A 17612-nucleotide genomic window follows, 5' to 3' on the forward strand; every position below is an offset into this window, starting at 1 on the left:
GAGAAGGCTTTCAAAGAACTGATGCTTAAAAAGCCCTTCAGCCAATCACTTTTCCCCTATATAGGCTAATTGCATAAAGATAATGCTAACGGGTTTCTCCTAAAGACTGGATGTGTTGGTCTTACTGTGGGTGGTAGGTAGAGAGCCAGCTCCACTTCCCCCCATTTCTTTCAACCTAAAAAAAAAAGGACACCACCGATTTAGGTAGGAGGAAACCTGACAGCCCCTATTTCATTTCTTTTCCTTTTTTTACTTTTTCCCCATTTTTTGCTTTATATGGACTGAGCACAAAGAAGTTGTAAGCTGAGGTGACCATTACACAAAAGTTCATAGATGTGATCTTTTTTTTTTTTTACTCCAGTTTTGCAATGGACTGCAAAATATATTGTAACACCACCACTACACCTTCTCAGGTCCGCCTTGTATATGTGCGGCTTTCAGCTTACAAACCTTAGTGGACTTCTGTATGAACTGTTGCAATATTTTATACCGGTCATAAATGCACTCTACAAGAATGCGGTATGTTCCCTCTTTACACCAGCTTTTATTTTTTTTGCTATCTTATTTTTGCTTTATGTGCAACTGCTGTGCTTCTTGTTCAGAATATAACGTTTCACCTGGCAGTTTAGTAGGAGGGATCATTTATCTGAGCAGCTTTAGAAAGTTTTCACCTCTAATTTTGTGTTTTTATATACAAATGTTTGTGTAGTTTTTCCATTGTCTTTAAACTGCTTTTTTTTTAATTTAAGATGTATCAAATACTGCAGAGTTGGAATGATTAGTTATTCTGCAATTGTTATCTGGGCTATTAATGAAAATGCACATAAGGGAACACTTGGTTGTAGTTTTGATAGTCTAGTATATGTTCAAGTTTGTCATTTTCAAAAAGACACATTGATGTCAAACTTGATTATACTTCACAGGTGAAAAAATATTTAGCCTAAGGCCACCTGTAGGCGGCCGAGTCAGATCCCCTGCGAGAATTATCGTGGCGGGACCCGACCCGAGCCCCTGCAGGGACCAGGGCGGCACTCGCCTGCTCCCGCGGCAACAGCTCTGTGATGTGCCGGCTGCCACCCGGTTGGCGCATGCGCAGAGCTGGGCCACCGTGCTGGGAGTGACATTTCTATGCGGGCCTCTGCAAGACCCGCACAGAAATGGAGCATTTGCCGGTGTATTGTCACACGGGCAAATCGCAGCCATCTACCTAGGATTGCGTGCATGCAATCCTATGGCAGCGGGCACGGGCAGAAATTCTGTGGGAAATTTCGCCACGGAATTTCCACCCATGTGCAAGGGGCCTAAAGGGCTTGCTAATTAACCATTTACAGTATAGTTTTGTTTTTTTCTGTTAGCACCCTTCATCTGCAGTAAGTCGGCACATGTTGGACTCCATTGATGACGAAGTAGATGCCAAAGGATGATTTCATTTTTCTTTTTAAATGCGACTAGAGCTTCCTTAAACATTGTGATTTTTGTTTTAGGTCCTATAGGCCCACATATCTACTTTTATGATGACCCTTTAACTCTCCTGACATCTGTTTTAGTAATTTCCCTCCGAAATAACCATGCTGGATCAACTTTTCCTAGAACGCTGAATTTTGCTGTGACTTTGACCGGACGCTTACGATTGTATTTGAATTGCGTATTCCGCGCACATAATACACAGTGAATTGCTTCAATCATTGTTTAATTCACATTGGCGTATATTTATTACATATTATGCGCCATAAAAAAGAACGCAGCCTGTTCTATTTTACCGCGTGATACGAGCATACAGCCTTATTTTCTGGGATTGCAGTCGGCATGTAGCACATACGCAATTAAATTGCATATATACGGTGTTTTTGACTTATGTTGCTTGGAAACATGAGTATAGTAAAAAAAAAAATTTAAAAAAGACTCAGAAGGCCAGCGCAGGACAGCATGCGTAAAATACGTTGTTCATTCGTAGGCAAAAGCATTTTGTTTTCTTCCCTACCCCCACCCCCCCCACTTCCCCCTTCACATGCGGAGTTTAACCGGGCGACCGTGTGAGCCCCGCCTTTGTTCCTAAAATTCTCAAACTCAAATGACAGCTGGGTATCATTCCACCTGTCAGCAGGGTGTCCATACACGGTCTGAGGCTGGTCGGTTTTACATCTGTTAGAATTGCATGCAGCCTTTCCTTTTCCGTCCAAAAGCCGAGCAGCAGAGCGGAAACTGAACGGACCCCATTAAAGTCAGTGAGATCCATTCGGTCCTGAGACAGAGCCGTCCAGCTGCTGAGATTCCCCTTTCCTGCTCCCCAAAGGAAAGCGGAACCCGAGTGCAGATGTTAAACCACTCTGAACGCAGTCAGCGCTGATTGCACACGGTCAGTCTGTGTAACTCTTCCCATTGCTCATACTCGAAATGTGTGGACAAAGGAACAGCACCGTTTTAAGGAAAAATGATCCTGCATTGTTTCATGAGGCTACAAGGTTTTACTACAACAGACATGCCAGGTGAGCCGACGTGACCTCTTTAAGACCACCTATTTTTACCGGGTCATTGACAGAGTGCTAGGCTAGACTATGTAAGTCTACTCTATTTGCAAAGTGCAAAACAACCACTTTTTAAGGACTTAAGTCCCATGTATGGGGCAACAGTTGTCTAAATGACTGCACGAGCGCTGACGTCACGACTGAGGTTGTTGGCACTCGTGCAGAGCGTTTAGACAGGCAGAGTTAACCGCTGGATCGCAGGCTTCTCGCTCAGCGCTTCACCTTTACACGCAGCGAGAAGCCGTGATCTAGCTGTTTTTTTTGCTGACAGTCAGCAAGAACTAATAGTAAACTCTTTTTTGCATTTACACTGAACGATTATTGCTCAAATTAGTTTGAATTTTAAGCAATAATGGTCCCGTGTAAATGGGCCTTTACGTAAAAAAAAAACCAGATGACCTCTATACACCATGGTACATAACCACTGCAGAAAAGCAGCTGTTGGTTGTAGATAGTTCTCCAAGGCTTTTAAGCAAATCTACACATTTGGCCTTAGTAGCAATTCTTCTGTCTGTATACAGTGACAAGAGGTAGAATGAAAAACATAACTTGGAAATGTTGTTTTCCCATCCTGCTCATCTTGCCGGCTGTATATTATGCCTGTACGTCTGTGCGCGCCAATCCAAGGATCGCACTGTTTCTGTATGTATGAGCCGCTTTACAAATGAAATGTCTTTCCTTTCTGCTCGTCCTGTTGGGTAAGTCTGTGCATATGATTGCAGGGTGACTCACTGTTAGCATGAAGCGCAGTAATACTGGGTTATTTAGGTGATCTGCTGCAGCCTGTATAAAATGTCAGCCCGTTTTTTGGCATTATGACGTTACCTCAGACTGGCTTTTTCCAGGTATGTACTTTTAAAAGAAAAGGAATTTCACCTAGTTTTCTCTTTAATTCTTACATTTAATTCATATAGGCGTCGGCCTGAAGATTATGATATTCATAACAGAAAGAAACCAAGAGTTGACTATGCCCCCGAGTTTCACCAGCGACAAGGTTAATATGTTTTGCTATTTAAGCGGCTCTTAAGACAAACTCTCGTCAAAAACAATTCCACTCGATGGTTGTTGAAGGATTGCTTGCTTTATCTTTGTACTCCAATCACTAGCTCAGGGGTGGATAGACTACTGAAGTTGGGATGGCCATACGTGTTGGAGAACTGTCAGACCAATGCCAACCGCTATCTCTCCTAACACACCTGTATATGTGCACACAGGCTGACTACACAAGTGCTGACGCAGCGGAGGATGTTGGCGTTCATGCAAAGTGTTTAGACTGAAAGACATCGCTGGCTTCTAGCTCAGTGCGTCACCTTCTATGTGCGTTTACACACAAGGAGAAGCCAGTGATAGTTTTTCGTGATAACCCGCGAACGACTAATAAGCTATTCTTCTCCTTTTTTTTTTTTTTTGCATTTACACTAAACAATTATTGCTCAAATACGTTCATTTGGACAAAATTTGAGTGTTGATCTTTAGTGTAAGTGGGGCCATTAGCCGCATCTATTCTGAACGTAGAGAGGGGAGTGAGCTGCTGCCAGAGCAGTTAATACCTGATCATAAAACGATTGCCCAATCTGTCTAACTGCCCAATCTCGACATTTATGGTTGGGGTACAGTCAAGAGTTCCCCAATCACATTAGATGATCAGCCAGATCTGCTGATAAGTATATACACTTGTGTATGGCCACTCTTGACATCAGCAAATGGCCTATTGCATGAATCAAAAACATTTTTAACTTTTAATTTTTTTTTTATTTTTTTTTTTACATTTTGTCAATGTTTTTAAATAAAATCCTAAAGTCCTGTAGTTTTGCATGTTGACAGCCAAGCCTAATAACAGTCTAGCACCTAGTCTGTGGAGACAACTTTTCAGGAGTGACCACATTTACAGGCAGGACTACAGTGAAAGGTGTTATTGAGATATATATATATATATATATATATATATATATATATATATATATATATATATATATATATATATATATATATATATATATATATATAAAATAAATAAACACACGTGCCACCACTCATAATAGATAGATCACAACATATCTATTCCCCCTCCCTACGCAATGAGCAATGATCTCTGCACGTGTCTCACAACATGCACAGAACAATCTGCTGAAGTCTTTGGGTCAGTTCCTATCCACTGTCTCAATGGCCAGAAGGCCATATGTCTAAATGCTGGTCAGGTCAGGCAAGATAACTAATGTGCATAAAATAAAAAAAATCTACAACCAGAAAATAAAACACGAGAATTTAATGTACACTTTCTAATGGCCCGTTCACACGGTCCAACAGTCTGGTAAATGAGTGCCGATCAGAGATGAGCAAGCATACTCGCTAAGGACAAATACGAGAGAGAGTCTTGCCCTTTTCCTGCTCACTCCCACAACACACCGCTCACCCCCGCCGGCACCCGAATCTTTTACAAGCGGGCAGGTACTCAAAAGACAGTAGTTGCTCGATTATTTGTCCTTGGCGACTACGCTCGCTCATCTCTAGTGCTGATGTTACCGCCAGGGTCGTCAGCGCTCATGCAGAGCATTTACACGTAAAGACTTCACCGCTGGATCAGGGCTTTACACAGATCGACAAGCCTGCGATCCAGCGATGGTTTTATGCTGACTGTAAAGGCTGAGCGCTATTTTTCTGCATTTATACGACATGATTACTGCTCAAATTTGTTCGTTTGTACGAATTTGAGTAATTATCGTTATGTGTAAACAGCCCATAAGGAAAGAGTAGGACCACTGCAGGACGCAGCTTGACTTTTCTATTAGCCAAACAGTAAGTACATTCATAGACTTACAAAATACTTGGACCTTTGGGTGTGTTTGCTACCTGACCAGAGATTTGTCTAGTCCTGTGGATGTAGGGTCATCAGGATCTGTTGTGGTTTGCATTATGACTTTTTTGTTTTGTTTTTTACCATAGATGGTTGTCAGTTTGTCATGTTATACAGCATTTTTGAGTGGGAATACGAAGTATATAAATTCCCTGATGGCCATTAAATTAACACATCAAAATAGGTGGTATTAGATAATTGTTGGCATTAGAGGGTAACACAACTGAGGGCAATAAGAAGTACAGTAAGGGTGGTTTCACATCTGCCCTGGAACCTCCAACCAAAGGTTCCATCGCGGATGCGGCACAAAATACCGGAAGCAAAAGCGCTGCATACAGCGCTTTTTCTTCCAGCAAAAAGCTGAGCGGAATGTGAACAGACCCCATTTTAGTCACTGGGGCTGTTTGGCCAGGGGGTTTCCCTTTCGTAGTCCACGAACGGCGCAAGAAAGCAGAATTACCGATGCAGATGTGAAGCCACCCTAAACTACTGTCAGCGCTGATTAGACACTGTCGGACTGTGGCATTATAAATGCAAAATGAATGTGGAGACGTTATAAAGCTCGGGGTACGTATTATCTTTTATTAACATTGTTTGTTTATTTTTCGTTCTTGCTGTTTAAGGCCGCCTGCAGACGAGCGGGTCGGATCCGGCGGCGAGAATTCTCGCCGCGGGACCCGACCCGAGCGGCTGCAGAGACGAGACGAGCGTGTACTCACCTGCGCCCGGCGGCCCCGGCTCTTTCATGTGCCGGCAGCCGGCGCATGTGCAGATCGGAGCCGGCGGCCGGGTGAGTAACATTTCTGTGCGAGGCTCTGTGAGCCCCACACAAAAATAGGACATGCCGCGGTTTGTTTGCTGAGCCGCATTTCGCGTGGCCAAACCGCGGCCGTCTGCATAGGAGTGCGTATTGTAATGCACTCCTATGCAGGCTTTCAGTGGCGGAAATCCCGCGGGATTTCCGCCCGTGTGCAGGCGGCCTAAGGCCGCCTGCACAGGGCTGGGTCGGATCCTGTGCCGTGTGACCTGTGCACCGGTATTGAGTTTATACTCGCCCGTCCAGCGTCTTCTCCACACTGCGATGTGCCGGCTGGCTTACAGCTGCACATGCGCAGTGCACAGCCGGCGCGTCAGCTGTGATGTTCCTGTGTGGGCCTCTGCGAGGCTCACACAGAAATAAGACATGCCGCAATTTGTTTACCGCATGAGTTTTCACGCGGTCCAACTGCGTCTGTCTGCATGAGATTGCGTTATCGAATTACTTTAAACATTTCTGAAATGTGATCAGGTTTAATATATGATTGCTTTAGCTTAATGTTAAAAGAACACGTAATCTACATGGTCAACATGGATGTTTCTCTGCACACAGGGTTTGTCAAGGATCCTCGCTTCCAAGAAGCGGACAGGTAAATACCATCTCTCGATTTTCCTGAGAAAACTCCAATATTGAGTCTAATTCTCTCTTCCTCTTTCAGCAGAAGGTTTACCGGGGTTCGCAGAGATGTGTTTTTAAATGGAGTAAGTATAAATCATGGCTAATCTCAGATAATCTCAGCATAAGCGTCGGGTCCGCTACGACAAACGCTGTAGCTTTGTGCACGTCACACTTGCAGCAGAATACATTAGCAGGCGGGTTGGATATCTGTTTATGAATCTCATCCGCTGGTCTTAGAATTTTCTTCATTGACCTCTACCAGCGGTGCTGTTTTTTTGTTTTCTTGCAAACTTCCATAACAGATTATCCCCTTTTTCCAATGTACTGAGATGAAATCCACTATAAATATATAACATGCAGATTTGCGGACATGGTCTGGTCTTGTTACTGGGTTTGTACCAGAAGCACAGTTTTTTGACTATTCATTCTCTTATTTTTAGTCATTGTTTCAAAGGCTTCTCTCAGCACAAACCTGACTGCCATGTCTGCAGTTTTGTCACTTTTGATTGAAGTAAAATTCTCTTTCTCCCCACAGTCATACAACGACTACATGAGAGAGTTCCATATGGGGCCACCTCCACCTTGGCAGGGAATGGTTGGTATAGTTTTCTATCTTGATACTTTACAAGTAACTTTCCATATATGCCCACACATGCATAGAATTGCTTATTCACAAGAACAGTAAACCAAAAATTATCCAAACCTTGACGCATACGTTGGCGTATGGCATGATGGCGTACCTCACACATGTCATGTGAAGTCTGACTTCTCTTTTTTTTTATTTCCCACTCTGATGCTTAGCGACATTGCGTATTAACGCTGCACATATGAAATGTGATTGCGTATCTGCAGCGTTTATTACACGCCCGTAGAGACCAGTAAGGTTTTATTGTGTGTAATATGCAGTAAAATAGAACATGCTGTTCTCTTAATATGCCCAATGAATGAGTGTGAATGGTTCATTCGGTGTGCTTTCATTGACTCCATTCACCGCGCATTTATGCACACGTAATGCGCTTTAAACTACGCTCATATAGGCCTGCCCTAAGACTGTAGTTTACATTTAGATATATGTAGAATATATGCCAAATCTTTATGAACATGTCTAGGGTTTGTTGAATGTAATTCTTTACCCTCCTCTTTCCTTTCAGCCTCCATATCCTGCAATGGAACAACCTCCACATCATGCTTATTACCAACATCATGCTCCCCCTCCTCAAACACATCCACAGTTCTCAGGTCACCATCCAGTTCAGCATGACACACGTTACCGGGATAAGCGGGTTGTAAGTTACTCATTTGTGTATATTTTTATGATGTTTTTTTCTTGAACTGTAAGGACCAGCCTACTTTGTGCCTTATTCCCTTTTTTTCTTTATTAAATGGGTTTGACTGTCTTGATTTTTGATAAGCGGTTAAGATTTTGGTATGAGCTGATCGACTGCACACTTTTTGTTTTGGTGTACTTATTCATCATTGCAGAAAGGTCGTGGGATCCGCATCCTCGCCTAGCGACAGCACGGCATAATCTGCACTGTGCATGTGCGCCGGCCGGCACATCCGCAGCACAGATTATGAAGGCTGCGGATAGGAACGCGGAGTCGCAGTGGAATCCGACCAGTTTCTTGCTCCCACCATGTCAGCTTGAATTGTTACCTAATAATTATGGGGGCTGAGGTACGTACCAGCACTGCTACTGCAGCTTTCAAGCGAGTGTAGGGCCGTCATTCTCCCCTTGTTATATGGTTTCCAGTACTTAGTACTGTGCACTTTATGCGTTTATTACAGTGACGTATTGTACTCCATGTCCTGTATACTTCACTCTTCAGACATACTGTGTAAGGGCAGAAACAGACGAGCATTAGCGCAAATGCGCATGAACGAGGTTTGAATAGCAACGTAATTGGCCTGATGCTAATTTTTGCATGCAGAACCAGTTCACACTTGCACGTGACACATACTTTCCATGGAATATAATGGCTATTTAAGGCCTAATAAGGTCCAGCTGCCGTATTTTCCTGCGTATTGCACACTCTTTCTCTTCTATAATTTGGCACCTTCCATAGACTTCTATTGCGGTTTCTCTGTGCAAAATGCAGAAAAATAAAGCAGGACCCTGCAGAACGTGCATAGTAGTACAAACGTGTGGAAATCAATGCGTTCTATTCTGTTTTTAGCGCACACAGATTTTGTATACAAACACTGCCATGTGCGGGCTCCAAGGCTGCATTCACATGTAATATGTGGTTATTGGTGCAGATTTCCCTCCCTTATTTGAAGAGATGAAATCTGCACTAAAAGGCTGCAGCATAAATTGACGTACGCAGTTTTAAAATCTGCACCACATCGCCGTTTATTCAGTAAAAAAATTTTCAGCAGCATGGACAAGATTTCTTAAAATCCCATTAGTTTGGACGGGGACAGTAAGAGGAGAGGAGGGCGGAAACCTTAAAAGTGCCCCCTCCTGGTTATTTCCCTTTTTACATTTTATTGTTTCTCTTTCTCTCTGTTTTTGTAATGGAAAAATGTTTACAAAAGTTTAAAATTAAGATGTTTGAAGAGAAAAAAAATCTCATTAGTTTTACAAACTAAACTTTCTCCCCCCCCCCCCCCCCCCCCCCCTCCTCGCAGCATGATTACGATATGAGAGTGGATGACTTCCTTAGACGTACGCAAGCGGTCGTCAGTGGTAGAAGAAGCCGTCCAAGAGAGAGGGAGCGAGAACGTGAAAGAGAACGACCAAGAGACAACCGGCGTGACAGAGGTCGTGACCGCGACAGAGATCGGGACAGAGAGAGATTACGCGACCGAGACAGAGGAGACCGAGGAGACAGAGGGCGTTACAGAAGATAAATCCTCGGCCGTCACTGGTTATGTGCACATGGATGTTTGCTTTAGATTCTACTTGTCTTTCATGTGTTTACAGAGCAGCAACATTTTGTTCATGCAGTCTATTTAAAACAAAAAAAGTTACAATGATGCGCTTTGTTTTGATCCTCTTGTGACTGTATTGTAATAACTGGAGACCTGTTGGAATGCTGAGGAAGTGCACAATTGATAAGTTAAAGATGCCCCACATGAATTTTTGGATCCCAGGGCTGCTCCATAGGCAGTAAACTGTGCATGAAGTTAGGCACCTGTTTTCAACTCCAAACTTAAGGAACTGCCATTGGTGGGTGGGTTTGTTTTTTTTTCCCTTTTTATCCCCCCTTCCTTCCCCTTACAATCTCTCTTCTACATGTAGCTACAGTTTATTCTGTGAAGACAAACAATAATGCTGCTATTGAGTATGCAACTTTTTGAGGTTTAGAATTCCTGTATGAACATGTAAATGACTTGCTTGTTTCCCACTCCATCCAACTTGGGCAGTGATGAATATTTTTAAACATTTGTGTTTAAAATATGTAATTCCTTCACTTTTGATTCGCACTCCACCTTACATGTCTGAATTTCAGACACTTAACAGGGAGTGGACATAACTTTGTGTACTAGCTAGTATGACCATGTTAGCTTATGTTATTTTGTATTAAAACGATTACTAGTAATTTAAGTTGTCACTGCAGTGGTTTCTTAAACAATTTGATAGCGGCTAATGTTCTCTGCAGCAATGTATCTTTTTGTGTAGTCTTATACCATAATTCTGTGCCATTTTTTTTTTAATAAAACCACTGTGGAAATATTAGCAGTGTGTTCATCTCGCTAAGAGGAAGCAAAGCAGGTTGCCAACATGCATCAAAGATGTCAGAAGCAACGAACTGTATTAACACCTAGTTTTTGTAATTCTTTGTAGATGAGATCTGTTAAATCAGGGGTGCCAATGCCATTCTGTGCATACCCCAACCATCTGGTCACACTTGTTTTTATGTCTGGTGGCAGCCCCCTTATGTTTTCTGCGTCAGAGGAGTTGTGCGCTATATGGCCATCTTTGGGACTCCCCATATAGCGGCAGAATAAGGGTCTCCTGATCCTGACTTATATGGTCGTGCATGAGTGTTCATTGTAGCAAATGGGAAGATGGAATAACGCCTCTACAGCGCCACCTGTTAGAAGGTAGCATTCCTGCAAGACAGTATCAGAAATTTTTGCAGTAAGACTCCTACACTGTGTCCGAATTCCGAAACAAAGTTAACCAAATCCTCCCATGGGAGAGGAATATATATTCCAAACGTAAGACCAGTCAGAAATACTACGACATGTGGCTCAAATGGATACAGGCGCACGGCCTGATGATCTTTAGGACACATACGTAGAATAAACTATTAACATACTGAATAGGTTGAAGGCCGACTGCCAAGAAAAACCAACTCATAGGAGGAAGAGAAGAGTAATAAAGAGGCCAACAACTTAATATATGTTCTATTTATTAATGAGATATCAAAATTGACGCATAAAGTGGAGAGAGACCAAATGAACAACATATTGGTATCCCCTGGGGCAAACAGAGAAAGTTCTCCTCATATGTGACATTAATATTTCTGTCTCCTTGTGCATCTATTGACCGACAACCCATGCAATAAAGGACGCTGCAAAAGTGAGAGGATGAAAAGAAAAGGTGCACGTAGCAAACAGGGAATGGCTGTCGGTCATACCATTTCTATTGGCTCCCTGATACTCAATGCAAAAGACTATATAAAACAGGTACATCAACTTTCATGGACCTCCAAATGGTTAATGCGAGAGAGACCTTGGGGGGGGGGGGGGGGTAGTTTGGGAGATTTATATCTATCGTATGTTTTATATGCCAAAACTCAATAAAAACATTAATTTAAAAAAAAAAAAAAAAAAATTTTTTGCAGTCCATGTAACAATGACTGGGAATGTAAGCCAAAGACAAGTCTTCTCCAGAAGGCAAAGATAACGTGTACAAGACATTGTTCCATCTTTCCATTTGCCAGAAGAGCATGCATGACCGTATAAGGCCGCTCTCACACGTGTTTGTAAAAGCGCAGGGTTTACTGCGTTGACGTGCGTATTTGACTTTGTTTCAGCACAGTAATAAAGCTGATAATGCCAGAACTGGAAAAAAAAACGCAATAACCACATTCTACTGTGGTTTCAGCAGCGCTAAAAATGCACCACATTCATTTCAAAGATGGGTAAAGGATCGCGTTTTAAAACCTATGAAAATAGAACAGACCGTGCTTGAAAAACGCAGCGCTAAAGGCGGGTTTATCGCATGTCTGAGAAGCCCCATTGAAAATGCAGCGTTAAACACTAAAAAATGCATGTGTGACAGTGGCCTAAGTGCCCCCACACCTACTAGGTACAGTCCCTAAGGAGAAACCCAACTCTTAAATATTCTCGGGCAAATGAGACTGGTGAGGTTCTCTTTGGGTAAAAAAGGAGCCTTAGCTTATATTTCCGCACGTTAATTTCTGTAAGATTGATGCATTAACGGAGTTCTGGCTGCTGCTTGGGCAGAAATTATGCGTATATACTGAAAGAAGTGGATGGGTTTTTTTAAATTTGCTATAGGTTGCCTTCCTGTCCAGCTGTAGTGCATCTGTCTCTCTCCATCTCTCTGTGTGAGAAGAGGGTATAGTAAGGTATGTACTAGACAATGGGGGAGGGTATAGTGAGGTACAATAGACTAAGTTTTTTGTTTTTTTTTAAATATATTAGATTACACTGTGCAACACAATTTTTGTAACAGATAAGCGGCTTATAGTAACTTTAGTGCGCTGAATTCAAATATGATGGCTTTTTTTCTAGTCACGTAAGGTTATCCAGTTATGTAAAATAATGTAATCCAATTGCCGTTGTGCTTTTAGTTTTTGGAAATATGCCTATACCAGTGGTGGCGAACCTATGGCACGCGTGCCAGAGGCGGCACTCAGAGCCCTCCCTGCGGCTCCCCTGCCGGCATTCACTCAGCTGCGCCAATCCCGGCCCACACTGTAACGTTAGTGTGCAGCCGGGATCCTCCTCCCTCAATGTCTCCTCGGTACGCATATTACCCTTTTCCACAACACTTCTTCCCTATTCAGCAAGTTACTGGAATTACTGAATAGGGTAGAAGTGTTGGGGAAAAAGTTAATATTCCCTCAGTACTGATGTATTATGTTGCCACCGGAAGTAAGGGGTGGTGACATAATACACCTGATTTACGCCCCCAGCTTCTGATTGGCTGGGGGCGGAGGACTGAGGCGAGGCTGGGAGCGCCGACGCAGGCAGCACAGGCCTGGCTAGCGGCTCAGGCATAGAGGACAGAACTGAGGTAGGGAGCGCTGGGACAGAGGACAGCGGCGGCAGAGGCGCAGGAGGAGAGTGCACCACAACGGAGTGTGGGATGGGAGGCTGCTATGGGATGTCACTATTACGTGGGGGGTCGCTGGTACGCTGGGGGCCGCTTTGGGATGTCGCTGTTACTGCTGGGGTATGCTTACATGTGGCAGAAATGGGCAGGGCTGTTTCAAAATAGACAGTGTGCAGATTTTGACTACTTTTTGGATGTGAAATGCTACAGAATTTTCCACAGAAGTTTCCACTGAGGACATTCTGCAGTATTTCCAAAACGCAGTCAAAATCTGCACCCCGTCTATTTTAAAACAGTCCTGTCCTTTTTAGAACAGTGGGGGTAAAATCATACGTCGTGATAAGCCCCGCCCCCTGACGTGTTGGCACTTTGCAGTAAATAAGTGGGTTTTGGGTTGCAGTTTGGGCACTCGTTCTCTAAAAGGTTCACCATCACTGGCCTATACAATTAATCCAGTTGGCTCGCCATTAACCTTGCTTAATAAAAAGAATAACAAAAGTGATTGCACAACTATTTCTCAATCGCTGTTACACACCCTGTGCGGACTGAACACTATAAGGGTAGGTTTATGTAACCTATAGGGTATGTTTCCATGTGGCATAAACACTGCCGATCATCCGCCAGTAAGTTGTAATTGTGGTTTTGCAAGTCATTGGTTAGACTGGGACGATTTTTCAAAATTTAATAAGAATATAGAGCGGATGTCCGAACATCCCGGAGAATTTCTGCTATGTCTGCGGCCAGTTCACAGCAAAGACACAGCGGAGGAAAATGACATCCTTGATAAAGTTAGCCTATCACAAGTATTTGCGAATAAAGCGGCGCCGCGCATCATCTGTGTGTAATGTAACACATCTCATACAGAGGTAGCAAACTGCAGACACAAATTGCATGAAGGTGCCGGTGAGTGTAAAGCGCTGCGTGGTGTTTTCACAATGTGTCACATGGCTACATTCAGAAAGCATGGAGTTTTTTTTTACACGTAATTCAGATCTTGTCTTCCTCCAGAATTGTGGAAATTGTGATGGCAGAGAGAGTTAAAACAAAACTTCATAGATTATGACTGAAACAAAAGGAAAGGATGATCAGATTTTTAAGCCTAAAGTTTTGTTCGCTTTTGCACTGTTATGTCCTTTATTCAGCTGTGTCAGAGAAGCCCAACAATGAAAATAACAGAAGTGCCGTATCTTGCGCCCAGCTGCCACCAACGGTGGCTATGAGGTCCATCAAGTTTTTGTCATGCCGTCAATAATATTACCGGACCATTCGTCCTGGATCTTCGCTGAAGACTCCAACGATACCTCCAGTGCAGATTTGGACAGAGCTAACTAATGTTACAATATGAAATCAAAATGATTACACTTCATTTATAAAATTTCAAATTTCATGTAATCTCCACCAGGTGGCAGCAGAGGTCAGAATATCGCTGCACAGTGTGTAGAAAAATAGAAACTTTTTTTTTTGTTTCGCAGAGGTTTATATTAATGGGTAGAATAATGTACAAATTAGAAAGTCAATAAACAGAGAAATGCATAATCTATATCTTTTTAAAAATAGTCTGAGGGCCTCACAGCTCCACTGCCGCACCCAGGTGCCGTTGTGACGGTCGACCCATAGTACCGCCCAATCATGACTGTAAACCTGAGCACAGTTTCTATGCCGCCAACCGCAGAGTCTTTGTCCTTAGCAGATGCACGCATTTTACTTAACAGAACGCAAAATTGCTGCCGATATATTAGCGCCGCGTGCTGAAAGCCCATTGGAAAAACAGCGGCTTTGTCACCTGCCTATCTGCTTATTCCACCAGCTCCTTTGCATACCTCACTAAGCAAGCGCTGTGATTGACTGACACTGTAGCTTTATGGTTAGTGTAGCACCACCCGCAAGGCGATTCATTATGCGTATCTCATAGCAGCCATAGGCCCGGGCCCAGGGTAACGGCTCCAAATTGGCATTAGAGCACAGTGAGGCCGGTGGTGCTGCAGCTGAACCCCAGGGGCCTGAAAACTGAAAGCATTGTCAGAAGGGAGCTGATGACGGCTCATCTGTCAGAGGTGCTACCGCAGTGAACTGGAGCCTTCGTGCCCAACCGTATCACATCTTCTATGAAAGCTGGAGCAGCAGGGCACTAGAGAGTCCATGCCAGCCCGTATCACATCTTGCATCCTAGCAAAAAGTGACACTGCTTAGCACTAGAGCATCCATGCCACCCAGTATCACATCTCGTATCCAAGCTGAAGGCGGTAAAACAGGCTGCTACAGCTACCTTCCCCTTCTCCCACCCCCGTGTCACATCTTATATGAAAGCTGGAGGTGTCCCAACGGGGCACTAGAGATTCCATGCCCGCCCGTATCACATTACAAAACAGTGTAAATGCATGCATTGTCCGAGCGGTGAACAGGAATTTGTTTGCTTCTCGCTTGTCCTGCAGTTTCTGCAGGTAGTCGGTCACTTTTGAATGATTGCTTGTTTACTATAAATGGAGGTGAGTGGGCCAGAACAACCCCGGCGCTCATGCTACCCCCCTTCACTGCAGTACTTGTTCCTCTGCAAAAGTACAGGAATGATTATTGCTGCGACAACCTATTAGGCATCTGCGCCCGACAAGTATCCCATGTAAAGGGCCCGAAGTAACGGCGGAGTGAAGATTTTTCAAAACCAGTGCAAGCGTAAAAAGTAAAGATGAGCGAGCATACTGGATAAGGCAAACTACTCAAGCTAGTAGTGCCTTATTCGAGTACCTGCCCGCTCGTCTCCAAAGATTCGGGTGCCGGCGCGGGTGACAGGGGAGTTGCGGCGGGGGGGGGGGGGGGGTAGAGAGGGAGAGAACGATCTCCCCACTGTCCCTCCCCGCTCTCCCCCGCCGCTCCCCGCCCCAAAACCTTCCTGACGTGCGCTCACGCTCAGGGCCACAATACACAGTGGCCTGGTTGGAGCAGAAGCTTCTACTCCAACCTCTGTGTAGTGGCCAGTGCTTGTAACTGCAGATGCAGCTGTCATTGATTTCAGTGAGAGCTGCGCCGACCACTGCACAGAGGTTGCAGCAGTGGCATCCACTTCAACCCGTGTAGTGCAGCGCTGACTGCTGATGCCTGATGCTACTAATAACTGATTCCAGTTATCAGTAGCTGGATCAGGAGGCTGGAATCAGCACACGTCACAGGGCGGAGCTACGCAATGACGCGTAGAAGGGAGCGGAGCCAGAACGCCGCTGCTGCCGGACAGACCCGAAGGCAGAAGACTCTTCTGCGCAAGCGCGTCTCATCGGGCGATTAGACGCTGAAGTTAGACGGAGCCATGGAGACGGGGACGCCAGCGCAGGGAAGGTAAGTGAATAACTTCTGTATGGCTCATATTTAATGCACGATGTATATTACAAAATGCATTAATATGGCCATACAGAAGTGCTTAACCCCACTTGCTTTCGTGAGACAACCCCTTTAAGGACCATTTAGACACAACGATTATGCCTCAAAAGATGGCTTTTGAGTGATAACTGTTGCGTGTAAATGTGTCCATCTTTCACTTTTCTTCCAAACGATGAATTTCACTTCGGCATGAAATCCATCCTTGAGCAGAACAGCTGATAAGAAGGACCGCACGCTGTGTTCTGCCCGGGGAGCGCTGATTACTTTGTCTCAGCTGTCAGCCCTGTGGCAGGACAAAGGGAATGTAATCAGAGAACAGCGGGTGGTCTGTTCTCCGAATACAGCTCCCAGCGGCTTACACACTACTAATTAGTACTAATAGGCATTAGTACCAGATAGTAGTTTATGCAAAATGAGCGCTCATCTTTGTGTGTAAATGCACCTTTAGTATTGCAGCTTGCTTTTCACCTTCTCTAATCCTGATTTTCAGCTAGTTAGTATGAGTGCTCTAATATGGCCCTCCTTTTTGATATACTAAGGCTGCTCTCCCAGTCAGTTCCTGTTCTCTAATTGAACAATGTTGTCAGAAAGAAATAACTGTTCACAAAGCCTTAATGTCGGGGAGCCAGGCTTATCAATCAATGAGACCTGGAAAAAATATAAGCTGTGTAGATTTGTCATAGGCTAACCTTAGCTCTAGATTACATTTATATTGCAACCTTATTTAAGCATTGATTGTTAACCCTTTCCAATCCAATATGTATCCTGGTTTTCCTAGGGGGCTTACTCTTTTTCTGCTGTTATACAACGGCGCTATCTGCTGGCTAAAGCCAGTACTGCATGAGGTGACACGTCGGATAGGCTCCAACAGCAAAGGGGCTGGCAATATACAGTAAGGCCTCATGTCCACGGGGGAAAATCAGGCCCCGCGGACATGAGGGCTGTAAATCAGAATAAACTCACCTGCTGCGGGCCGTGCAGGTCTTCCCTTCTCCGCAGCCGGAACTTGTTTCTTTGGCCGGGCGGATGTGCTCGGCACGCCGGCTGCATGCCGCGCGCATGCGCCGGGCACATCCGCCGGTCCGAAGAAAGAAGATCCAGCCGGAAAGGAAGGAAGACACGCATGGCCCGCAGCAGGTGAGTTTAATTCAGGCGCGGGTCTCCTGCGGATCC

The 17612-nt window shown here is 44.3% G+C and overlaps 1 protein-coding gene across 5 annotated transcripts in view; it reads left to right on the forward strand.

The window, feature by feature from the left end:
* The window catches only part of YTHDC1 (YTH N6-methyladenosine RNA binding protein C1), a 35594-nt gene extending 25235 nt beyond the window's left edge, over positions 1 to 10359 (forward strand). For 3 of the 5 annotated variants that reach the window (XM_066574384.1, XM_066574387.1, XM_066574389.1), the window contains 6 exons: positions 3440 to 3519; positions 6749 to 6785; positions 6855 to 6897; positions 7350 to 7409; positions 7966 to 8100; positions 9446 to 10359. In XM_066574384.1, coding sequence (XP_066430481.1) covers positions 3440 to 3519; positions 6749 to 6785; positions 6855 to 6897; positions 7350 to 7409; positions 7966 to 8100; positions 9446 to 9667 — 577 coding nt within the window. In that variant the 3' untranslated portion in view covers positions 9668 to 10359. The remainder of the gene's footprint in view (positions 1 to 3439; positions 3520 to 6748; positions 6786 to 6854; positions 6898 to 7349; positions 7410 to 7965; positions 8101 to 9445) is intronic. The other 2 variants (XM_066574385.1, XM_066574388.1) reach the window with 1 other exon arrangement.
* Positions 10360 to 17612: the final 7253 nt, after the last annotated feature.

The sequence above is a fragment of the Eleutherodactylus coqui genome, chromosome 7 (genome assembly GCF_035609145.1).
Source record: "Eleutherodactylus coqui strain aEleCoq1 chromosome 7, aEleCoq1.hap1, whole genome shotgun sequence".
Classification (NCBI taxonomy): Eukaryota; Metazoa; Chordata; class Amphibia; order Anura; family Eleutherodactylidae; genus Eleutherodactylus; species Eleutherodactylus coqui.